We start from the raw sequence: 25,659 nt of genomic DNA, 5'->3' as shown, positions 1-25,659 counted from the left end.
CCCTCGCCCGGCTCCAAATTGAGGATGTGAGACGCGCTGGGAACCTCTGCAGCTGCACCGCAACCCCACAACACCTTCTTACTGCGTCCGATAAATATACAGCGGTACCTCTATCGATTCCTTCCGCAAGTGGTTTCGTAGCGAGGGCCGACCCAGATGTGTATCCTTGTACGTCTCCTACCGTTCCGGTCCGCCCCTCTTTTATTACAAAATCACTTGCGGCCCCGAAAGCTTAGGGGAGACGTTACGGTAGCGAGGGAACGATGGGTTTCTGATAGCGGGGGATGTAAGTGTCCGTATTATCAGTCCCTGCAATCACTGCTATCTCCTTTTCCAGGAACGTTGGTCATTGAGGTTGTTTAGGTTTTATTTTTTTTCGTCGCCCAAAAATGAAAACTGGTGTTTTACGCGCTGTATAAGGTACATCAGATTATAAGGCGCACCGTTAGCGTTTGGGACATTTCAAGGCTTTAATGTGCGCCTTATGGTGCGGAAAATACCGTCGTCTCACTGTTTCAAGGCCTAAAATAGTCTTCTCGCGCACACAGTTCACATTGACGTACCCGAAAATGGTCTCTTCTAAAAATGACAAGAAAAAAAATCGGGGAATTGAGTTTTATTGCCTTCATAGTTGTTTTTTAAGCAAGCAAAAATATTTGTCTTTTATTTGTATCCAAATAGCTGATTATTATTGACGGAGAAGTCCCGGGGAAGCCGACTCCCATTTGGTGTTTCCGCTGCCAAAGGTGCCTGGGTTGTTCCGGCCGGACGAGGCATGCGCTCGCTTGCGTGGAGCCTGTTTTGCATTCCACCTGGCTCTCTCTCTAATACGTGCCATTATCTTCCTCCCTTCTTTCTGTGTGTGGGATCATGGCGTTGATGCCTCTATAAAGGAAAATCCCTGCAACTGTCTCCAACTTTTTTTTTTTCAATACAAATGAGCTTTTCTGTTTGTGTGCAAAAACAACTTCATATGAACCTCATCCAGTCAGTCCATGGAATTGTGCAAACGTTAAAAAAAATGGGAGGCAGTTTGTTCCTTTTCATGAGGGGCGAAAAGTTATATTTGCTGAAAGCATTGGGAAAGAAGAAGGCTTTTATGCAATATTGACATTTCGCACAACCATTTATCAAGTGTAGGCAGATTGGATCGCATACACATTTTTTTGGTTAGAGTACAAAAAGAAACGTTTTCAGTCAAAAAAGAAATCTATGATCGAATCGAATTCAATTTAAAAAGCTCCAAATGGAATCGAATGCAACTTTTGTGAATCGGGAAACTAGTATGGTTTGCCACCTCTGGTTCCAATCTCAGCTAGGGCTGCTCGATGACCATTCCAGCCACCATTTCGGGAGCAGAATTTGTATTTGGAGCCCTGCTGTGAGCCCGGAGATGTTCTCCCTTGGTCAATTCCGGCACGTAGGAGAAATGCCGCCGAGCAGGCCGGATCGCAGTAGAGCCACCGCAATTGGCACCGTCTGCGTCTGGAGTCCTCGTGTACCTCATAAAAAAAAAAAAAAAAAAACAGGCAGCTGCCCTCTCGGTCAGCTTCAAGGAATGCTTTTCAACTTTTTACACCTCTTACGTCTCCGGCCACGGCTTTCACGACCAGAAAAAGCTTCAAGCGTCCCTTCCCAAGCCTCTTGGCCTCAATGGAGAAAGATGACGGCCTCCAGTCCAAGTCCACGCTTTCAAGTGCTCTTTTTTTTGTTTAACTGAGGAAATATATGCACTTTTGATGGGCGAACGGATGGATGGCTAGAGATAGCTAGCTCGGCATAGATAAATACTATATATGGCCAGGCGGCTAATCTAGTTATTTATTGAGAGAAGCCCTAACCCCAATAAACACAATTACTAAGTAAAACTAGCTAGGTAGCTTGCTGGCTGTCTTGCATCTCGCATCAATACATACATACTTTCATCGATGGATGGATGGCTGGATGGATAGATACAGTAGATAGACAGACAGACAGACAGACAGGCGCGAGACGGCTCTGCGCTTTTCCCAGATGTGTCCACATGTAATTATCAGCTCATGCCCTGACACGTAAACGGCAGCCCACGCCGTCCGGAGGCCCACATGGCTGTCGCCGCGGCGACAGACGTTTGCACATTTGGCCCGCGAGCCTGTTTGGGAGTTCCGTTGGCCCCCGCGGGCGTGACAAAAGAGAGCTGAAGACCGCCATGCTTTTTATTGATCCTGACGATTTATGGAGCGTGGGCTCCGTGACTCCCGGCAAAAGTTGTTTTTATACGAGTCGAGTCTTGACGAAACGCGTCCGCCGCAATCGTAAAAGGAAAAGAACAATGAGCAACGGTGAAGCCAAGCGAGGCCCGGGAGACTTTGGCAAGTGCTTTGAAATGTGAGCAAAAGACATTTGACCCGCTTACTGCGTCTTCTTATCGGATCGCGCAGGGGCCGGCGGGAAGAAATCGGCCCGCTGGCCGCGCTTTATCGGATTGTCGCGAGTCAGTCAACGAGGAGGCGAAAAGGGGAGCCGAGGGGTGCCGGCGGGCGGAGTCCGGCCCTCGCCTCCTCAGGGCAAACGAATTGGACGGGAATTGGCGAAGAGGAATACGGCGCCTTGACAATGGGGCCCTTTGTCTGGGCTCAGCATCGCCGCTTGTTGCAAATACTTTCCAGCTTATTAAAACACTTCCAGACTCCACTTGGTTTTCCGCTCCATGGCTCGCCGTCCTGTGAATCAGCAGATGGAGCGCGTTCCGTCACACGGATGCCCAAGGTTATTGGCGATCCCCAGCCTTTTCGTTCGCGCGTTTTAACTTCCGGGTGCTGACGTTCAACCGTTGATACGTCTTTACGTATTTATGGGGACCGCTGGCCGTAGCGGCGGTTAGCGCGTCCGCCTCACGGTTAAGGGACCCGAGTTTGAATCCGGCCGGCTCCGGCCTTCCCGTGTGGAGTTGTCCCCGAGCCTGTGCGGGTCCCCGGCACATATGTATTTAATGAGTCCTATCGCTGTTATTTCTACTGCCGGCGGCATCTTCGCTTTTATTGTCACCGGCCACTCGGCGTTCCATATCTCGCTCTCGAAAAGCACCCGAGCCGAGATCGCGGCTCGTCATTCCCTCGAGCGACCGTAAAACCCGCATTCCATCGGCAGAGCCGTTAGCCGTCCGCTGTCCCGTATTGACACTTCGGCGTTGCGTTTAATACGCGGAAGTTATTATTTCTGCCCTCACCTCTGAATGGACGGCCGGGACGTAATGGCCGCGCGTTATTAGATCTATTGCTTTTTATTTGCACGTGGCGCCGGCCTTTACTGTGCGTTAACTGCTCTGCTCGTTCCTTGTTGCCTTTTTCGCCTGAGGCTTCAGGCGAAAGGATTGTAAATCTACTAATTGGCTTTTTAAGGTGTCTCGCGCCACTGGATGCGGGCAAGGGGAAAAAAAAGTCTCGAGTAGAAGTAAACAAGACATGAGGAGGTTATTTAGGTGAATAGATTCTGTGTTTCCACTTGGACACTGAACAGTAGCTGGGCCCGCCTGTTTTCCCACTTCAAATTAGTATCGGGAAAACGGCAAAAAACACAACACACATATATACAGTATATGTATACGTTGGTGCAAGGTACACATGCAAGCATTTAGAAGGGAAGGCGGGCCAGCATATCGAGTCCACGTGCTTCGAAATTCCATGCAATATTTTAGCCTCCTGGTGTTTATGAGGGTGTTTTCCATTTGATATGACACATAGAAAACACGGAAAAGCCTCACAGTTCAGGGACCCGAGTCCAAATCCACCCGGATCAGTTTGCATCCCACACTCCAAAAACAGGCACGCCAGGTGTACTGGACTTAAGAAAGCGTCCTTAGGCGTGACCGGGTGGCTAAATGGTTGTCGGTCTCAGTGTGCCCTGCGATTGGCTGGCAACTCGGGGCTCCGCGGGCTCCGCTCCTTTTCCCTTCTTCCCGGGGTTCATCGCTGCGGCCGGTCTTCCCGCTGGTCATGTTACATTCTGAAGATTCCTCCTGTCTGTGAGGAAGAGGAGGAAATGCGTCACTAACGAGAAAGAAAGCGGGATGACGACGGACAGATTATATGCCCGGCGTACGGTTTCGCCCTTACCCACTTATGGCCGTGGCGTCCGGCCGCTGAGAGTAGACGACGTAGACGAGTTTTGCGTCCGGGGCTTTGTTTGGCGCGGCGCGCGTGAATGGAGGGATAGAGGGGGCGGCGAGCTTCCCTTCACTGTCTGAGCCACGCCGGGAGGATTTCTTGGAAGAGGGCCTTTTGTTTTTGTAAGCAAGTGCCATTTTTTTTCTCGGCCTGTCTTGTCTTCAGTCCCCCGGAGCGCAATATCTGAGCGTGTGGGAACTTTTGCCCCGCTTTCGCTACATAACAATGAGAAAAATGCCGGAGCGCTACAATGTTTCAAGAGAGTTTCACAGAGAAGGGCACGGACGGAATCTCCCCATCTTGGTTGCAGGCCACACTGGAGGACGCCGTGTCTCGTGTCGTCCTACATTTGTTTTACGCATGCTTGCGCTTTCAAAACTATCACGCTCGTTTTAAGCTATGCGTAGTCAAGCGTTCGAGTAGTCAAATCTCGCATGCTCACAGTTGGACCTATGCGTGCTATAACAATCGCACGTCTGTGTGCTCAAAACGATCACGCGCTTAAATCTACGTTTGGAATGTGAATCATATGCTCGCACGTAAAAACCCATCACTTTTCCTTTAAGCCGCGTGTAGTCACACGAGCCGAAACCAGCATGTTCGAGCCGCGCGTGCTATAACAATCACACTTCTGTGTGGTCAAAACAATCACCCAGTTAACTCGTGTGTGTGTGTGTGTGTGGCATGTAAATCATATGCTTGCGCGCTCACAACGATGACGTTTGCTTTAAGCCGCGTGTCGTCACACGTTTGAGTAGTCAAAACTAGCGTGCTCGCACTTCCCGCTGTGTGTCATAACAGTCACGTTCGTGGAGTCACAACAATCATTCACAATTAAAGCTGTGACTCATAATAATCACTCGCATAGTGCAAAAAAAAAAAAACTCGCAATCAAAGCCATGTGCGGCATAACCATCGTCGGTTCGTCGAGTCAAAACAATCAGTCCCACAGGTACGCTCCCGCGCTGCTCAAAACACTGAGGCAACTATCTCCGTCTAGCTGTTGGAAATACCCATCGCATACTTAACGGGGCTCACGGAAAAAAGTTGCTCTTGCTCGGCATGCCGTCGGTCGGAATTGAGCCGTGAGCTCGTACTATGAGCCCAGCCGCTTATCATGTCAAGCGTGTCTGCGTGCTCACCCTTGGGTGTCTCCTGACATCTCCGATGTCACGTTCCTGCGTAGGCGTGTCGCTTCAGAGCCTAGCGCGGGCATTCGCCTGGGAATCGACCGTAATCGACGACTAAGCGTTGTCGAAATGGGGGTCGGAAATAGTCTTCTCTTTCTCGCGCGTGCTTGAAAAGCCGCCGTCAACGTTCGGCGTGACGGGACAGCCTCCAATTTACCAAGCCAAAGTCGGCGAGGGAGCCAAACACGCTAAGGGTTCGTCTCTGGAGTCCCGCGCCGCTTATGGCTGGACCCTTGTTGTTCTTGGTCGGATCGCCGACAGTACGTACTTCCCTTACCGCAGACATATTCGATACGTTCTTTGGACGCCCCGCCGCGACGGCATCTACTACCAAGCTTTTCCCCCTGCCGGTATGCCGGCGCGGCATCGACATCGTGGGCAAATACTAAAAGTGTCACGTGCGTCACACCGCAGCTTCAAGCGTAGGATCGTATGAACAAAGTTGAGATTGTAATTGCGGGCAGGTCAGGAGTAATTGGCTTTGTTGAATTCCGCAGATTTCTACAAATATTTAGACCGGTGAAGCCTTTCATGTCCCGCGGATTTGACAGGAAGCATTCCGGCTCTTGCGATCCTCGGATGAAGGGGGTCGGATGCCTCGGAATCATTTTCCCCGCTTAAATCTGTAACTGGATTAGCGGTACCTCCTAGAGAAAGGTACGACGAGCATGCGCTCCGACGTGCTAATGCTCCCTTAGCGCGTCGGCATACCGCCACGGCTCTACTTTTTGTCGACACATCTTCATCTTCTCTGGCAAATGTCAAGTCTTTTTTCAAGCATGCCAATTGAGCGAGTATAGAAGGTTGCTGATTTTTGCACGCCGGTCAAGCAGATGTGTCGCTGCCATCGTCTGAGCGGCAAGGTACGACCCCAGGGCAGCGCGCTGCGCTATTGGCGAGCGGGTCTGCCTCACAGTTTTTGCATAGGCTTTCGCCCGGAACCTTTTCTTCCATCCGCCGCATCCCATGAAAGTTAGGTTGACCGAATGGTCTAAATTGCCCCGCGCAAGTTTGTGCCCTGCGATTGACCGGCAAACCAGCCTGAGCCTTTCACGCTTTAACCCCATTCCCCGCCTCAGCGGAAGTGGGAAAAAAAGCGCTTCCAGAGAGCAAGAAGGCCACCGAGGAGTGCCTCTGGTAAATTGAGGAAGCAGGCCGGAGTCCTTCGGGCCTTCCCCGACAGCTGCAGCAATCCGAGAGGGCCGGTCGAGACTTGCGCTTTTCCTAACGGGGGCCCGAGAGACGCCGGCGCAGGACACCAGACGTGTACGTGCGTCCAGACTAATTGGGGTCGAGAGCCCGCCCTTGTATTACGGGCTTCGATTAGGGTCTTGGGGCAGCGGGAGCGACGGGACGACCGACTTGTCGAGGGTTATACAAACTGCTGTCCGCGCTGACACCACCCGCACACTGGATGTTCCCTGAGCCCGAGCTATCGCAGACAATTAATGTCGTCGTTCAGCTCTCACTTCTATCCGGTTAGCATCGGTGGAAACGTAGCCCGGGGAACCGGGGTGAGCCAAGGACCAGATGATGCGGCGGATCTTAACATTCCCCTGAGTGAACCTGTTCTCTGCCGGCCCCGACGTGGAAGAAATTGCGCTACTGAGCCACACGCACTTGCACTTACGCTGTTAGAAGGCAAGAGCTGAAAGGTACAGTCAACAAGTCAACGCTATCGCATCCAAATGTAGATGTCGTAAAGACATTTGGAGGTTTGTTAAAGCGCGTGCGCCAGTTTGATTGAGCAATACTCGAGCAGCTGTACATAGATAGCGAGGTCCTAAATATCAGGAAAAGTTCGGCGCTGAATCTAAAAGCTTGAGGAACTGTTGCTAGGTGTTGACTAGAGTTACAAAATAGGCTGGCCTAAAAAGCCGTCCGTGCTGGGGAAAGACTTTGTTTGCGACAAGCAAAGCAAAGCGTTCTGTATGATCCGCGTGAGGATCCCGCTCGTCCTCGGACTGATCATAACTTTTGAAAAACTCGATCCGAAACCTTGAGGAACTCTTCCTAGTTGTTGACGAGAGGTATACAACAGGCTGGCATAAAAAGCCATCTGTAAACATCTGTAGCTGGGGAGGGATTTTGTCTGCCGCAGGCAAAGCAAAGCGTACGATCCACGTCGGAATCCGCAGCTTCTTTTTTCAAAACTTGAATCCCCAGCTGAGACAAGCGTGCGGGTTCCTCCGAATATCGTGTCGTCGCCAATGAAATGATCCATCAGAGGCGTCTGGAACAAGGCGTGATCTGGAATCCAAGGTATTAGCTGAGCATGTGTTCTTTGCCCTTGTTGTGATTGCATTTTGGCAGTTGGTACGGCAGATGGGGAGGAGGGTCGGCGGGAACTCGGGGCACACTTGGCCTCCCCTCCGTCGAGCGTTTGGGTGTGCGCGGGTGGCTTTTGACTCTGTTTTCAGGCAGACAGACAGCTGGTAAAACAGGCTTAGGACGGCAGTGGGCAATCGGGGCTTTGACTTAAGCCCATTAGGGCCCTCTTGGCCGCCCGTTCCTTTGTCAACAGACGTAGTTTGAAAATTGTTTTCATGCTGCTGTCGGGGGGAAGTTCCGATTGCGCGCCGCTCGGAAATGCCGTTTGGAAACTTGCCGCACCCGAGAGAAGTCGGTCAACATAAAATCCTCCGCGGCAGGTGTGGTGGAGTTTGTCCTGATTGAGTGTGACAGGGTGTCAAGGGGGCGGGGGCGGGTCGGGGGCGCCGCGGAGCCTTGTGGGATGTGTCATGCGGCACGTAGGCTTGCGGAATGCCCACGCGCCATTTGCCGTGCTTTGCCTCATGCTGGGCGGCCCAGAAAGAGAGGAGCCGGAAAAGGTGGGACAGAAATGCAAGGACGTTCTTCCCAAATTCAAATGATTAGGATCATTTTCAAGCTCCTTCATAGCTTGCTAATAGGCTAATCATTTGAATCAGGTGTGTTAGGGGAGGGAAAATGGGAAAACATGCAGCAGATCGTCCCTCGAGGACCGGAGTTTGGCACCTCCGTTTTAGAGGATCAGCGTACTTTCTGAGAATGCTAACCCCTAACCCGAACCTCTATCCACTCATTTTAAACGCTGCCCATCCGGTTAAAATTCATCTCAGGCCGGAGATGGACGAGGCGCCGCCGGAACCTCCGGCGATCTTGACGATCCATCGTTTGGCGTGGGGTTGCATTTTGCATTTCGTTGTCAGATTCGTTGTCGATTCAAGTGCGGCGGTCAAGCTGGTGCGAGTGGGTCGGGAGGAGAAGATATTACTAGGCGGCTAGGATGTTTGAAGCCGCCCATGTCGGGTGAAAGCAATTTGTGCATAACACGTCGTTGAAGGACCCTCCCAAACAGCATGAGCGGAGCCAATAAGACGTTTAAGTTTGATTGCCTTTCCAGGCGCTCACTGGAATCCTCCGACATCTTAGATGGACGTGCCTCCATGGATTTTTGATGCATCCGTCTTATCACGCCTTGTCAGTCTGTCATTCCACGAGTATGAGGTTAGGTTTTCCTTTGTTGGACTTGCTAAAGAAATTCAGAAGACTTTCTCAAATTGCGATGCTGACCTGGAGAGCGGAACATTCAGAAGCTAGAATCACGACATTCTTTGCCCTCCGAGCCCTTTGTCAGTGGCCGATTCTCAAGCGAGGGGCTATGTTTCAGGTCCCCGACCGCCGTGGGCTAGAGAAGAGGCGGCAGATGGGAGGAGCCCCCTCCGGGCTCAACCGGCTGCAGCAGACGCCCGGTGCCGAGATAACGCAAAGTGTCCATTGTAGGGATGACGTGTTGCCGGGGGACGCGCCCTAAATTTTTGGGTCGAATTCAGGTATTTTCGGGGTATAAGACGCATCAGCAGTATGGCAACAGTGTCAAAACTGTTGCAAAACAGAGTCAATCTCATCTTCCTAAACCCTTCATATTTTCTTGTGTTCATGTCCATAAATGATATGCGCGCTTAAGATCTCCCACATTGTGTGTGGTCAGTGAACGCCTTGCTGGTGTAATGTTGTAAAGGAGTTTTTCCTTTTCCTCGCGATGCAGCTCGAGTTCGTTTGAGCGTAAATAGCCAAAGTTGCGCAGCGTCCGTGTTTATGATTGCGTGTAGAAGCCGGAAGACGGCAATGAATGAACGAGTGGAATGGAAACGCTTTCCGCGTCCTCTAACCGGCGCACTCTTAATGGGAGTGACCTTGGATTTTGACATTAGTATCGGACTGCTCATGGTCCTCGCGAGGTCCTTGCGGTGGTCCAGGCCGGCAGCCTCCAGTCTGCTCTCTTAACATCTGGATCCAATAGTAGCGGCTCCCTCCTCCTCCGTATAAATAGCCGTAACCGCACCGCCGCTTCGTTCCTTCCCCGGGCTCCGCTTTTTCTTTTTTTCCCGTTTTTTTAGCTGCCGGCTCAAATACGCCCGTCCGTCCTCATGAGCCGCGTCCGCCGCTCGCCGCCGTTTCTCGGCTTGTGTCGCGGTCGCCCTGACGATTGCGGGCGCTTTGGTCCGGACTCATTTTTGCATCCATCCAGGTGTGCGTGCACGTTGAGAGGGGTGTCGCTTGAGTGATCTTGAATTTGTCTGCTTACAGAATAACATGCAGGCTGGTGTGCAGGGTGGGGGGGGGGGGCAACCTCCACCCTTGCACTCATTCACCCTCAGAGCTGACACACACGCACACGAAGAGTGACACCGATTATTGTGCAGCGTGGACTTCTCTGAGTGGCTTTGGGCTATTGGAGTGCTTCTCAAATAGTGGAGCGAGCCCCCCTGGGGTGGGGTGGAGTGGGGGGGGGGGGGGTGCCTGGGGGACGCGAATGACCTCGGGGAAAAGCCTTTGTTTTTGTCATGTGAAATTGCAATGAAATAAGAATTGCCATCATTTTTCAAAGTTTTTTTTTCAGTTTTAGACAAAAGTGTTGTAAGATGATTCATATTGCTTTTTGTTTTGTTGATATTAAAAAGGATGGCGGTTAATTTATACTGATATCATTTTTACAGATAATCTTATGAATAGTCAGCGTGTCGAGCGGGGGCGGCAAAAAGTTTACTCTTTACTGTAAGTAGGTGTACAGTAGGTACACAGTACAGTGTACAGTGTACAGTAGGTGTGGATGCGCACAACGCGGAACCAGGGAATATTTACCGGCGGCCCAAGATAAGATTGCGCTTGACGGACGGCAAATGGAATATGTTCTGGGCTTGCGCTCAAAAGCGCAAATGTTGCTGCTCCTATGAGCGCCGCGAGCGGATGTTTGGAGCTGAGTGTCGAGTCCCTGTTTACCTTCTCTCTTTACCTCCCTGGAGTCCCCGCCCGGGGCCCCTCACGTTGTGTGGCACGAGGTCCGCAACCAGGAAAATGTTCAAGCTGGAGCCCGCAAGAGGTCTCGATGTGATTGCACAATGGAGCCCATTGTTTGGCGGGGCCGCGCGGGCCGACTATTTGCTTCGTTCCTCTCCGCGAGTCTTGCGTTTGACCTTTGCACTTCCTCGACGCTCGCCCGTTACCTTTTTAGGTAACGTAGAAAATTTGACCCCAGGTGCGTCTTATACTTGGGGAGGTAATTGGTGTTGCTATCAATATATTGCTCTATCTCTCGTACGAATGTGGATATTCCATGACGCAAAAAAAAAGCGACATTTTTTTCCAGCTATGCTTTGTGTTTATTAAATGGCACACGATGGGGACAGCGTAAGAGAGACAGACAATGAAAATCTCTACTCGGCTGGAATACGGAAGGCCTGTTGTATCGGAGGTCTAAATAGGTTGCTGCACCGTTTTTGTTCAGCCGCTTCAAAGGTTCCGTTAGCTATTTGCCGCCGCGTTGTCCCGTCCTTACACTGTAAGAGACCAAAGCCATAAGTTTGTTTGATCCCAAGAGATGGAGAGCAGACAAGCGCCGAAGCAAATGTCATCTTTGAATGAAGGCCAAAGAGTTCCGCAAAGTTCCGGGCGGAACTTGCTCGCCTTCCCGCCGGAAGCGAACAACTCACTTTTATAGTTTGCTCTTGTTTTTCTTGCGTGCGGCGCCGCCTCCTCCTCGGCGTTGAACAAGGGTGGCCCACGTGAGCCGCGGAGGTCCGCGAGAGGGGCCCGGCCAAATGAAAGAGCGCTTGTGAGCTAAAAAAAAGAAAAAGAAAACGAAAGGAGGGGAACACCCAGATCAAGTGGGGGAAAGAGCAGGAAGGAGGAAGTCATCCGCGGCGCCATGATGTCAGCGCGGCCGTCAGCTGTCCGCCCGCATCCGCGCCCAGGCCTCTTTGGCCGACGTTTGGAGTGACGTCAGCCCGCGGCCACGTCTGCCTTTCGGAAGGCCGCTCCGGCGTCGCCTATGGAAATAGCGCGTGACGTCACTAATGAAGCCCGCCGTGCCGTGAGAGAGAAATGTGAGCGCAAACGGCGCCGCCGCATGTGCAGATGACTAGGAAGGCGGGAATGGAATAGAAGTTGAATGAACGACACAAGAGGAAGGAAGACAAGAGACTCTTTCATGATGACCCGTAACCCTAACCCTATGCTGCTAAGTACATGCTTTGCAAACACAATAGGAGTAAATACAGCATGGGATAACTTATATTCATTTATTGTCACAAGAGGAGTGCTTATCTCATTGCTGCTATTTTACTCTCCACCAGAGGGCAATCTCCACTAGTAAAGAACAACCATGCATGTTACGGTTGTGTTGGTGCAGTGTTCTGGCAATCCCAGCGTGTCTTTCTGCGATTTTCCGTTCCCTTTGTTTTGGTGTGTCTTCTAAACCGGTGCGGCTTACATACTGAAAACTAGTGGTCCAGATGTTGTCAAATTGAAGCCAATGAGTGATTAATTGCTGGTGCGCCCTGTTAGCGACTGCAATCACAGATGCAGCTGCACGCCTGGACTAGTGTGTGTGTGGTGGTGGTGTTGTTGAGAAAGGGGAAATGCCACGCGTGCCTATACACACATAGTTGAGCGAAAAACACATTGGTGCTCTTTATTGGGCAGGCGGGCAGGCAGGCCGGTGGAAGAGACCCCGGGAACACCTCAGGAAATCACATCACGCTACGCTTTCCCCACTCACTTTGAGCCAAGAAACATATTTGAAATAGTTGGAGGCACACCACCGAAAGAAAAGAAAAGTCATGAAAACTACATACGGTGATAGCTTGATTTACGAGTGGGATTTTTTCTTTACAACTATATGTCAGCTTTTCTTGGAGATGAGCTCGAAAACGGAAGCGGGAGTCATCGTGAAGGAAAGCAAGGCGAGATTTCGACGGGGCAGGACGGGACTTTTTACTTTTTTAACAGTTTGTCTGGGATGGGATTTCTCAAATAAGATCCGTACAAAAAAACCTAAAGAAAACACGGAAAGGACCAATATAGAAAAGAAGTAACATGTAGACAATGAGCCGACGAGAAACGAAAGGAGACAGGAAAGGAAATCCCATCAAAAATAAGGAGACAACGCCAAACACCTGAACATATTTCTCCACTGCTTGGTGGACTATAAAGTGACAATTTTCGCATTGACTGCAGACCGCACTTTGTTTCTATAAAGATGCAGCAATATGCCAGATAAACATCTGATGCGGTTTGGCGTCTGCTACCGCATCCCGCTTGGCTGCCGTCGGCAAGCTGAGCCCGTCAGGCTCCGCTTCGGGTTTTTTCTTCCTCCCGTTTTTTTTTTTTTCTTCTCTCACGGAAATCTGTGGAAAAGCTGCGCTTAATCGCCATGGTTACACCAGCCGGCGCCCCCTCCCCGCCGCTACCCGGACCCGAGTTGTTTACCGCCCCTGCGCCAGACTCAATAACATGTCAGCGGAGCGGACGAGAGCCGGCGTCCATCGGTCCCCGCGGGGAGCGCCCGCCCCCGTTCCCTGACACCCGCCTGCGAGCGTTGGAAATGCTGTCTGTCACCTTTCCTCCTGACGAGCGGGAGATGTGGAGCTTTTTCTTTCTTTCTTTTTTTTTGGGGGGGGGGGTTCGCACGAGTCGATGAATACAGCCACTTGGTAACGCTGTGGGGACCAAGGAGGCCATCCAGCTCTCACACAAAAAACATGAATTACTTAGTCCAAAACAGCAGTAGAAAACCAAATGGCGCTTTAGCTTTGCTGGCTTCATGGCCTCTTTAGGAAACAATCGTAGACACCAAACGCATTTTTACAAATTTCAAAATCGTACTTTTTTAAAAATATATGAAACTGCTTGAATGGATTGCTTTATTGAAGTCGTGAATACCTTTCTACCTTTCTTTTCATGTCCTGTGATCTCCTAACCATAGTACGGATGCATGGTCTCTAACTTGAATTTCTTTTGCAACACAAAACACACAGTGCATCAGAGCAGCCGTTAACTCTCCCCGCAGCCCGAAGCACTACGTCCTATGCGTAAATCGCCTTTCAATTTTGGCATTAATCTTGCGTGAACATAATTTATTAGAACAACACGTTTCCGCTTTCCCGTAGGTCGTAAGCGCATGGTTTTGTTGAAAAGCACACGTACGCGCTCACGTCAGCGTTGCTTGTTCTCACGGGCTTGCATTGGCGGAACAAGCCGCTCGTATTTCTGTGTTGGTGCAGCCGAACCGGGGATTAACATTCCCCGCGGTCCGGAACATTCTGCAGATTCTTGACATAGTCCGCACCCCTCCCCCCTCCTAAAAAAACAAAAAAAACAAAAATTCTGTCCGTCCACATGCGCCCCTTTTTTGATGACGTTTGCACCAAAGTGCAAGCTTGTGCTCCCTGCGCCAAATCTGCTCTTTTTTAGCGTTGATGAAAAACCTGATGGTCGCTGGAATTGCGGGGGAAAGGGGGGCTGGCGGGCGGGCGGGCGGGCGGGCGGTGGTGTAACCGCCGTATGCGAGGAATAACATCGTAAACATTTGATGCTCCAGATCCTTGTAAATGTTTCAGCGCATACTAGGAATAAATATATAGCGTGTGATTATGCGCTTGGACTGGACGACTTGTGCGGTGGATGGTCTTTGAGGGGCGCGGCCACAAGAGTGACATCATGATCAATTCAAATGACAAATTATTCTTCAAAAATAGGGATGTCTGATACGTACCGTATTTCTTCGAGTACAAATCTATGCATCCAGCTAGCTAGCTCGCTGTCGAGACGCCCGTCCGGTTCATCCGTCCGTCCGAGTCGTGTTTCGGCATATTGGGTAGCATATGCGTCTGGCGTCTCCTTGGCCGTGCGCCAACCTCGCCATCTTCGATCACAGTCGGCGTCTTGTCTCTCGGCCGGCAAATGAGATGCGCGCCGCGTGACAGGGAGGATCCGGGCTGACGCATTTTGGCTAATTTTCCATCCTGCGGAAAGCCCTGGAGCAAGCGCGCTATGGAAGGCGCTCCTCACAACAAACAAATGAGAAGTTTCTATTATTCGTGACAGGGGCCTCGCAGCTCTGTTTGAAACCCACGCGGCCATTTTTCCCCCCTCTGTGCCCATGGTCGTGTCGTTTACCGGAGAGCGCCGACGTCTTAGCCTGCCTGCTCTTATTGTAACATGTATTGAATCTTTTGTCTCACGGTACATTTGAGTTGGAATAGCGTTCAACGGAACGAGACAGAGCTGCATTTTGAACGCTTGTGTAGTAGTTTGAGCCTTTTCCTCCAGGGAAACGGCGCACTTCTGCTGCTGCGGGCACGGGCCTTAAGTTGTTGTGAGAGTCCTTTCAATAGAGAGTGAAATACACGGGACATCAATAACACTGTAGTGTATTTGTTAACTATTTATTGAAGTATCTCGACTTGTTTTGCTCTTATGAAGTGTATTATCAAAACGCTGCTTTTGTTAGATTTTACAACCCTTTGTGGCAAAAGGTTTGGCCACTCCTGTGCTAGTGGGATAACTAAGTGGCGACGCCAAGTTGATAGGTTGTCAGCATCTGGGTGGAATTTCAGCTCCCTGGCGTCGTCTTTCATTTCTTTCCCTTTGATGCGAAAGAACTTTGATATAAAGATCGAATGGCCTACAAGGGCTAAAGCGTGACATTTAAAGCAAGCCGGCCAGCTTTTTGTTTGGTAAAGGCGGCGCCCGCATCTCTGGCGCCGCCGATATTGCCGATATGGCGGCGATATCGGGCGCACCGCGGGTCCGAGCCCGGCTGACGCCCTCCCTCCGCCGCGCGCGTGTCCCCGCAGTGTGTCCCGGGCAGTGCAAGCACGCCTGCACCGAGCGGGGCGAGTGCTGCCACGCCCAGTGCCTGGGCGGGTGCGGCCGAGCGGACAGCGACGCGGCCTGCTCGGCCTGCCTGCACTACTACCACGAGGGCCGCTGCGTGGCCGACTGCCCGGCCGGCACCTACAAGTTCGAGGGCTGGCGCTGCATCAGCGTGGAGCTGTGCTCCCAAGTGCACCTGCCCAGCGACGTTCACTTCGTCATCCACCAGGGCGAGTGCATGCCCGACTGCCCCTCGGGATTCGCCCGCAACGACAGCAACCGGTAAGGACCCGCTTCGCCCCCGACCCGCCGCCCGCTTCGCCCGCGCTCAAAGTTGCGAATACAGTTAGAATAAAGTTCAGCTCGCGGGACGCCTCGGCGGAAAAATATCGTCCGCGTTAGCGAGAGAAAATCCAAGATACCGAAGGCCGCGTTTTTGGCATTCCGTATGAGACACGAGACGCCGCAGCTCGCGTCGACATGACTGTAACCTTACGGCTTCATCATTTATTAATATGCCACCTGCCCGCAAACCAGACCGTAGTTATTCGCGCCGACGTTTACGCCGCAGAACTGACAAACATAAAATTGACATTAGCCGTGGCTAACATTGTACATATTGACATAAAAACACATATGCGGAATCCCACTTTGGGCTGTCGCGTCTGATGTCGTTAGCGCGTCATTCGCACTTTAGAAATAACATCACACAGGAAGCACTTTGCATTAACGCCAACTGAACTTAAAATGACAATAAGATTCAGACTGCACTTATCACCAACACGCCAGCACCATCTCAAGGCAAACAAGTGAACAGCACATTCGTCGTCAACTGCTACAATGAATACGATCCATTTCAAAGCTTTGAAGTGCGACCAGTAGTGTGGAAAATACGGAATGCCTTCGACACAGACTGAACATCCATGCGCGGTCAGAATAAGAGTTGCACCAACATATTTTATATAAATCAATAAAGAAAAGCCACATTGGTCAATTTTGATCTGGTCAGGGTTGGTTCACCCCTAACCTTTGCGCCGACTTGTCCCCGTCCCCCCTCCGAGCCGCTTTTCTGCGCTTTTTCTGGGCAGGATGTTGTGCAGCGCCTGTAACGGCCTATGCGACAAGATCTGCTCCACCTCCGTCATCGACTCGGTGAACGCCGCTCAGTCCCTGAAGGACTGCACCGTCATCGCCGGCAATCTGGACATCAACATCCGCCACGGAAGTGAGTGAGCGCCGTCAAATGGTGCACTTTGTGTCATTAGGTTGAAAACAAAAACAGAAATGCAGCTGCGCACCCGATGAAATCGCCAAGGAAAATTTGATGCCATTTTAGATTTGTGATTAGATACTCTCTTTTACGTAAGACTCATTTGGCTCAATTTACCCCAGCAACACACCATTTACCCACCGTTTGCCAAATGTGTTAGAATTAGGCTTTTAGTCCCCTTTAAATATACAAGTGCAGCCGATCTCATACAACCACATATGGTTGTTTTTTCATATATGGTTGGTGAGCACTGGTCAACAAGCACACCATTGTAGTAAACGTCGCCGTGCGTCGTGCGATTTGACGGCACGACGGGCTCCCGTCCGCTAAAGCGGAGACGAGGGCCCGATTGGGCCTTTGCCTCCGACGGCGGAGCCCCCCCCTCCCCGCTCCTTGCCCTAATATGGCTTTGGTACGCGTCTGCGCGCCGTCCCCAGATAACATAGCGTCCGAGCTGGAGAGCTTCATGGGCCTGATCCAGACGGTGACGGGCTACGTGAGGATTCGCCACTCCCACACACTTGGATCGCTGTCCTTTCTCAAGAGTCTGCGTTACATCAACGGGGAGGAGCTGATGGACAAGTAGGGGCCGAGCGGCGGTCTGCGTGCGCGTGTGAGCGAGGGAGGGCGGCCAAGGGGCGCGGGCCAAAACGCCGCTGATATCAACTTGTGCTCCAGAGTGCTACTGCGAATAAAGTACACGGAGAAGCGCCGTTGGCGGCCAGCTACGCTGCCAAATGTGCCTGACCAAACGCAAGAAAAAAAATGATGCCCTTTTTCTTGTTTTTGTCAAAAAAACATCGCCAGTGGGGTTGGAAATTCTTTCTTGCGTCGATAACCTCATTTACTGTAAGCCTTTTTTTTTTTTTAATGGTTCTAATAAACAAGTCCGAAATGCCTAATTTAAGCTTTCACGGTGGAACATGCTGCGCGAGGGTGCGAATCCGGGAGCGGGGTGTGCTCAAAAATAAAAACGAAGAAGCTCAAAGCGAGGGGGGCGATGACGAACGGAGGAAACTTGCGCTTGGAGCAGTTTGGTGGAACAAGCCGTCTTTATTTTTATCTATCCGTCACCTCATCAAATCGAAACTAAATACACTCAAAACTAGCAAGGAGCACCTGGACTAGAAACAATTGAAACAGGGAGCTGATTGGCCAACTCAAGGGAAGCATGTAAACGCGGACGGGGGGGGGGCAACCCCATTGACGAAACACTGACAGGGTACAAAAACATGAACAAAACTGGAAAAGACAATTAAAAACAAAAGTCCAAAAAAAGAACAGAAAACTGCGCCAATATCCCAAAGAACACAAACTCCAACAGGACACAGCGGTGGCAAATCGAATTCAAGCAAACGCTTTTCAATATAAGACGCGAAACGTAAGATGACGCTTATTTCCAAATGTCCAGGGCGGAATCCAAAGCGTTTGTCCCTTTGCCTTGGCGCGCGCGCGTCATCAGGTTGTACTCGTTCTCGGCCATCAACAACCAGCACCTTCACAACCTGTGGGACTGGACGCAGCACAACCTGACCATCCGGGCGGGCCGCCTCTTCTTCCGGCTCAATCCCAAACTCTGCATGTCCGAGATCCACGCCATGTGGGAGAAGACGGGCGTCGGCCACAAGCCGGAGGAAGGCGACTTCCGCAACAACGGCGAAAGGGCCAGCTGTGAGTTTCGAGGCGCCGGCCGGCCGAGGAACGCCCTTGCCCATTTGTGGCCGCTTTAAGGTGAAAGCCACGTCCTGAAGATCCTGTCCAACGGCACGTCGGCCTACGCCATCCGTCTGACGTGGGAGCGCTACCAGCCGCCCGATTACAAAGGCCTCATCAGCTTCATGGTCTACTACAAGGAGGCGTGAGTGCTCCCAAAGTCACGTTACCCCAGAATAGACCGCGATATAAGGCGCGCGCCTTCAACCAACGGCCTTTTTGAAAATTGTTTTCGTACATAGGGCGCGCTGCGTTATAGGGCCCACAGAATAGAAGCGCTAGTAGCGGCTGGGTTGTATTTGCACCGTTTCGGACAGTATTGAAAAAGAATAATAAAGCTGGAACCGGAAATAAGGAGCCACGGCACGGGCCTTCGGAGCGCAGTCGGGAAAAAGCATCGGGGCTCACGCTCGGCTCCTCCGCCAGGCCTTCCCGGAACATCACCGAGTTCGACGGTCAGGACGGTTGCGGCTCCAACAGCTGGCACACGCTGGACGTGGATCTTCCCGGGGAAAACAACGGCCAGCCCCGAGCGGCCATTCGCCAGCTCAAACCCTGGACCCAGTACGCCCTGTTCGTCAAGGCCATTACGCTGCGGGTGGAGGACAAACACGTTCCCGGCGCCAAGAGCGACATCGTGTACATCCGCACGCGTCCGGCGCGTGAGTCATCGTCGCCGGCTGCCGTGCAATATATGTATCGATGATAGGATGAAAAATCATTGGAGGATGGTCAAGAAAAACATATGCACACATGAGAAACTAGATACAAAAGTATACGAGTAAGGGGTGACATAAGCTATTTGATTTCAGGCACTGATTTTCAGGCACTTTGATGGTCAAGAAAAACATATACACACATGAGAAACTAGATACAAAAGTATACGAGTAAGGGGTGACATAAGCTATTTGATTTCAGGCACTTTGATGCCCTTGAAGTTCTTTTGTTTTGTTTTTTTTCAGTTTCAGACTAACACGTAACCTCTATAAACCTTGTCAAAAGTCCCGTTTGAAGCGGATCTCGGTTGAAAAGCTGTTGAAGATGAGGCAAAGAGTTGTTCCGGGGCCTTTTTTTTTTTTTGCGTCCGCAGTGCCGACCGTCCCCAAAGAGCCGCGCGCCTACGCCAACTCGTCCACCAAGCTGCTGGTCAAGTGGTCGCCGCCGCTCTTCCCCAACGGCAACCTGAGCTACTACCTGGTCCGCTGGCAGCAGCAGCCCGAAGACCGGGAACTCTACCTGCACAACTACTGCTCCAAAGGTGAGTGACGGTCAGGAATAGTGCTATCTCTAGACCTTTTTTATTTAGCCACTCCGAGGAACCTCTGATGGATTTCTGGCTTGGGATAGCGGCGTGACAATGTGGAACTGTAGAAAACTTGGCCAAATAAAGGCACATGTCGCGAACAAAAACTCCATTTAGCAATATGGTGCATCATGCTCCAGGTTATTTGCCCTCTATTTGAAAAGAAAAATCTACTGTTTACATTTTATTCGCCGGTACCTGCGGAAAGGCTGCTATAATCTCACAAACCCGCATTATAGAATAGAAGAGAACAGAAACGAATTTTGTTCAAGTGTATTTGTACAAATGAATTATTCGCCAATTTTATTTGTTTGGTTTGGCCCCCTTCCACACCTCTTGTTGTGGCTGGCGAGTTAACCGTGGATTTTATTTGTTCGCTATGGCCGCCATTCACATCTTTTCTTTTGGATTAAAATGTCCCCAAAAAGCAAAACTTGGCCAGAGAGAAAGAAGCCTTTCATGGCCGTTGAGGCCTATTTTCCTTGAAAGTTGCTGCGGAATTCCATATTGTGCAAATTTTTGATTTGAATTTGCTTCTGCAGAGATTTTGTAGCGTGGAGACGTCGGGATCCAACTCTTTGTGTCTCTCTGTCCCCTCCGGACCAGAGCTGAAGATCCCAATCCGCATCCCGGCGACGGGGTTGAGCGACGCCGAGGAGACGAGCAAGCCCGCCAAGTCGGACCTGGCGGGGCCCAACAAGGGCCCTTGCTGCGTTTGTCCCAAGACGCCCGAGGAGAAGGACCGGGAGAAGGACGACCGCGTCTTTTTGAAGCTCTTTGAGAACTTCCTTCACAATGCCATCTTTCTGCAGAGGTACCTTTCTTACAAAAGCCTTTTTCGTCGCCGTGACGATGGACGTGGGGGGGGCAATAGGAGGCCGACGCTGCGGTCTGAGGGCCGCCGGACGGAAAGGCTTTCGTCTACGTTCCCGCTGCGGGGCAAAGTGCTCGATTCCAAATGTTTTCCTGAGGTTCTTCATATTTCCGAATAGGTGCCACCCGCGCGTGAACAGCAAACGGCCAAAACTGGATAGCCCATTAGCTATTTTGGGACGGCTGTTCCACCGGAGCCACGATACTTACATTTCAAAGCCCCGTGTTAATTTGACCCAATTTGGGCCCGCGACCTTGATACGTCAAAGACAAAGCAGAAAAAAAACGCAGCTCTAATAATGCCGGGCGCAAGGTGTCGTCACGGCCTTTTGCTCTTAAGGATTCCGTGACGTAAAGCCGTCTCTTTTTTTAGCCGGCCGGGTTGCGAAACCGGCCGCGCTAAGCTGCCAGGTCGGGCTTCACTCAGCTGGTTCTAACACCCCCCCGCACCAATTAACCCCTGCGCGGTACTGTGTCCTTTTTTTTTCGACAAATTCCTCCACTTTCGCGATATGTTAGCCAAGCGTGATAACTAATACGCCCATTTAAGTCAATTACCTTTTTGAAAAGAAAAACGGGAACCCCCCCCCCCCCCCCCACAATAATGCTTTTTTTTTCTTGTTTTGAGTCTGCCATTTTTTGCGTAGTCCAACAGAAAATATCCATGTCTACCAATATACTATTATTATATGCGAAAACAAATACGGGATGACCTTCCGTCCCGGCGCCCTTCGCCTTCCGCCCAGGCCACAAGAGCGGCGGCGCCGGGACCTTTCGGGGCCGGCCAACGGCACGGGTTGGCGGGAGGGCGGCGACGCCGCGCCGGGCCCCGGCGCCAACGCCTCGGACGGACTCCCGCCCGTGACGGAGCACCCCTTCTTCGAGGACAGGAGCCCCTCGGAGTCCTTGGAGATCCGGGGCCTGAGGCCCTTCGCCGTCTACCACGTGGACATCCACGCCTGCAACGAGGAGGTGGGCCACTGCAGCGTGGGCGCCTTCGTCTTTGCCAGGACCAAACCCGCAGGTGGGAAGGGCCTCGTCTCGCGCTGCCGGCCGGGACGCCTCCCCGGCATTCACGCGCCCGTTGGGTTTTGCTTTTGGGTTTTTTTGGGGGGGGGGGGGGATCCAGACAAGGCCGACGACATTCCCGGGAAAGTGGTCTCCGAGAGGGACGAGGAGACGGAAGGTTGCGTGACGCTGCGCTGGGCCGAGCCCGCGGCGCCCAACGGACTCATCCTCATGTACGAGATCAAGTACCGCTCGGGGGCCGAGGTGAGCCTGCCGCCGCTCCGTTTTTATTTACCGCCGTCACTTTTTCTATTGTTTTACCTGGCTATTTTCTTGGGGACCAAATAAATCTCCTTCATGTTGTTTTTGTTGTTTGAATTTCATTCATGACCATAACTTAACTGTACGTTTACCTTTCTCTTTTTTTTTGATATTTTCCTCCTAAGTCTGTAGCAGTCAAACAACAAAGATCTATTTCTTCACAACAAAAGAAACAAACTAAAAAAACAGGAAAAAAGGATTTCTTTCTTGCTTTTGAATATCGCTTTCTTCGTTCATTTGCGAACGCGCACTTTGGGGTTTCAGGCGGAGAAGCACGAGTGCGTGTCTCGCGAGCGGTACCGCAAGCACGGCGGGGCCCGTCTGGCCAACCTGGGCTCGGGGAACTACTCGGCCTGCGTGCGGGCCACGTCGCTGGCGGGCAACGGCTCCTGGACGCAAAGCGTCTCCTTCTACGTGCCTCCGCCCAAACGTAATTGGTCCTCGCGCCGCGAGCGCGCGCGCCGCGAGCGCGCTCGCCGCGAGCGCGCTCGCCGACGCCTCTCGCGCGCTCGCCGACGCCTCTCGCGCGCTCGCCGACGCCTCTCGCGCGCTCGCCGACGCCTCTCGCGCGCTCGCCGACGCCTCTCGCGCGCTCGCCGACGCCTCTCGCCGCGTCCCCGCAGGAGACGGCGGCGTGGCGCTCTACCTGGTGGTCATCATCCCCGTCATCGTCGCTCTCTTGGTTGCCGGACTCACCGCCTTCCTCCTCTTTGTCAACAAAAAGAGGCGAGTCCTTCTCGCGAGCTTTTTCCGCCGCCTCCTCTGAGCGCCGGCCTTTGAAATCCCGTCAACAGGAACAGCGAGCGCCTGGGGAACGGAGTCCTTTACGCCTCGGTCAACCCGGAGTACTTCAGCGCCGCCGAGAGTAAGCGGCGTCCTTTCGGTTCCCGACCGGTTCCGCCGCGCGCGGTTCTGACCGGCGGCGGCGTCCGCAGTGTACGTCCCGGACGAGTGGGAGGTGGCCAGGGAGAAGATCAGCGTGCACCGGGAGCTGGGCCAGGGCTCCTTCGGCATGGTGTACGAGGGCACGGCCAAGGGCGTGGTCAAGGACGAGGCCGAGACCCGCGTGGCCGTCAAGACCGTCAACGAGTCGGCCAGCTTGAGGGAACGCATCGAGTTTCTCAACGAGGCCTCCGTCATGAAGGAGTTCAACTGCCACCATGTGGTACGCTCCTCTCCCCTCCCCCGGTTCGGTTCGGGTCGGGGACTCGAGCTCAGATCCGGCCCCGCCGTGCGGAGTTTGCGTCTTCTCCCCGAGCCCGCGCGGGTTCTCTCCGAAAACGTGTATCGGACATACTAAATTGTCCCGAGGTGTGATTGGGCGCGTGATTGCTCGTTCTCCTCTGTGTGCCCTGCGATTGGCTCGGACCAGTTCAGGGCGCCCGAAGTCGGCCGGGTCGGGCACCGCCAAGCCTGCGACCCTTGTGAGGATAACATACGGCGCATCGGAGCGTGGCGAGCGGCCAGTAATTTTCCCCGCAGCCCCGAGCACTACTTTGCCCCATCCCCTTTATGTAGCTTTTTCTTAAAGGGCCAGGCTCAGCCTGTGTTGTCACTCTCTCACGCATCCGCTCACACCCCACCCCCTCCCCGAACGCGTACGTGGTCGCGCAGCTCTCTCACTCGCGGCCACAAGCGCACATTTATAAAAGTCCTGACGAGTTGTTGCCAAAACTCCCTTCTATAATGACGACTTGATGCGGGATGACGAGCAAAGAGCCGCAAAGGTGCCTTCATTTGCGGCTGAACACGATTGCGTATGAACAGACTTTGAGTCTGAAAGAAAGCAAAGCACCGAAGGAGCAAAAAGTGAAGCGCAAAGTGGCAGCTCGGACGGCATTGGCCAGGACTTCCAGATGACTCACAGCCGTACTTTGCGGTGATTGGTGCAGGTGAGGCTTCTCGGCGTGGTCTCCCAGGGACAACCCACCTTGGTGATTATGGAACTGATGACCAACGGGGATCTCAAGAGCCACCTGCGTTCTCTCCGCAAAGAAGTAATCTTTTTTTTTTTTTTGGGTGCCGTGACCTGTTTTCCGTCGCCGTGACGAGCCGACCCGGTTTGCGGTTCTCTCCGGCAGAACGCCGGCGTGCAGGTCCTGCCGGCGCTCAAGAAGATGATCCAGATGGCGGGGGAGATCGCAGACGGCATGGCCTACCTGAACGCCAACAAATTTGTCCACAGGGACCTGGCGGCCAGAAACTGCATGGTGGCCCAAGACTTCACCGTCAAAATCGGAGGTGGGTCAAACGGCGCCGCTTGGAATGGACGAGCTCCCGTGTCGGGTCCGACAACTTGTCCCCTTTTCTGGCAGATTTCGGCATGACCAGAGACATTTACGAGACGGATTACTACCGCAAGGGAGGCAAGGGCCTGCTGCCCGTCCGCTGGATGTCGCCCGAGTCGCTCAAAGACGGCGTCTTTACCACCATGTCTGACGTCTGGTACGAAAAATAAATAGACTCATAGCATAAGGGTTGGAGTTTGCATGTTCTCCCCGAGCCCGCGCGGGTTCTCTCCGGGCACTCCGTCCCACACTCCGGAAACTATTGGACCTACATTTTTGAAAAAACGTTTCGATTAACGCTACAAATACGAAGTGAGGTCTGATAACGCGAAGGCCTTTCCGGATCCGTTTTGCGGCGGCAGGTCCTTCGGCGTGGTCCTGTGGGAGATCGCCACCTTGGCCGAGCAGCCCTACCAGGGCATGTCCAACGAGCAGGTGCTGCGCTTCGTCATGGAGGGCGGCCTCCTGGACAAGCCCGACAACTGTCCCGACATGCTGTGAGCCTTTCTTTCCTGCGCCTTTAGCGTATTCATGATGTTGTTTTCAACTTGCCAGTTCAATGTCACGCCTTTTCACAAAAGCGGGCCAAAATGAAGATATTGCTCTACTATTCCTATTCTACATCAGGGGTGTCAAACAAAAACAAAAAATGAAAAACTTGAAATGTTTTATGACGAATATACAGTATGAATAAAAACTGGATGGAGGTAGCTGAAAACGTGACGAGCTTGCAGCCATTTCAAAGTTGCCGTGTTGAAATCCTCGCTTTTGAGCAAAAACCACATTTAAGGTTTGGCCACGTTCACCTTTCAGTGGTGCGCATGGGCCATTGAATGCCCCCCCCCGAAAAAAAGTGGGGTATTTTTGCTGTAAGTCATGCCCACTGGTGCAAATGAGCCAAGTTGGGTCAGGAGGACTGCGCCCCCTCCTCGACCCCCGCCCGGGAATATTTTGCCTATTTAAAGCCACGCTCACTTGTGAAGCTATCGTGTGATGCGCGAGCGTCACAGTTTAAAAGCGTCTCTGTGATGACGCCGCCCGCACCGGCTCGGGGCCGGGGGCCAAGGGGCCGGGGGCCGGGGAACGGACATAAACCTTAATAGGTTCACATGCTCATAATAAAAACGATTGATCCTGGGGACTTGTAAATGATTCCAGGATCACTGGAAATGTCAATTAAAAAGGTACAAATGAGACATCGTAGAAAGGCGTCTCCCCCTTTCTCTCCCTGCACTCATCAATGACAGTCTGGCGCCATCTCAAGGCAAACAAGTGAACTGCATTCAAATTGTCCACTGCTACAATTAATACGATTGATTTCAAAGGATTTAGGGGCGTGATTTATTCTTTATGTGATACGTTTTGATTATTAGGCACTAACGTAATTCAAATATGTATTTGTTAGTGT

At 52.2% G+C, this 25,659-nt stretch overlaps 1 protein-coding gene across 1 annotated transcript in view; it reads left to right on the top strand.

Moving 5' to 3' along the window:
- The window catches only part of LOC148423002 (insulin-like growth factor 1 receptor), a 37,529-nt gene that overhangs the window by 9,198 nt on the left and 2,672 nt on the right, over positions 1-25,659 (top strand). The window contains exons 3-20 of the mRNA XM_088418384.1: positions 15,457-15,757; positions 16,564-16,700; positions 17,183-17,327; positions 18,208-18,416; positions 18,477-18,603; positions 18,885-19,120; positions 19,549-19,716; positions 20,368-20,575; positions 21,381-21,658; positions 21,764-21,906; positions 22,228-22,393; positions 22,587-22,689; positions 22,758-22,828; positions 22,899-23,128; positions 23,856-23,960; positions 24,045-24,204; positions 24,279-24,408; positions 24,614-24,748. Coding sequence (XP_088274510.1) covers positions 15,457-15,757; positions 16,564-16,700; positions 17,183-17,327; positions 18,208-18,416; positions 18,477-18,603; positions 18,885-19,120; positions 19,549-19,716; positions 20,368-20,575; positions 21,381-21,658; positions 21,764-21,906; positions 22,228-22,393; positions 22,587-22,689; positions 22,758-22,828; positions 22,899-23,128; positions 23,856-23,960; positions 24,045-24,204; positions 24,279-24,408; positions 24,614-24,748 — 3,052 coding nt within the window. The remainder of the gene's footprint in view (positions 1-15,456; positions 15,758-16,563; positions 16,701-17,182; positions 17,328-18,207; positions 18,417-18,476; positions 18,604-18,884; positions 19,121-19,548; positions 19,717-20,367; positions 20,576-21,380; positions 21,659-21,763; positions 21,907-22,227; positions 22,394-22,586; positions 22,690-22,757; positions 22,829-22,898; positions 23,129-23,855; positions 23,961-24,044; positions 24,205-24,278; positions 24,409-24,613; positions 24,749-25,659) is intronic.

Source organism: Hippichthys cyanospilos, chromosome 6, assembly GCF_059441005.1.
Source record: "Hippichthys cyanospilos isolate Australia breed blue-spotted pipefish chromosome 6, RoL_Hcya_1.0, whole genome shotgun sequence".
NCBI classification, from domain to species: Eukaryota; Metazoa; Chordata; class Actinopteri; order Syngnathiformes; family Syngnathidae; genus Hippichthys; species Hippichthys cyanospilos.
This window is presented reverse-complemented; position numbering and strand designations above follow the sequence as displayed.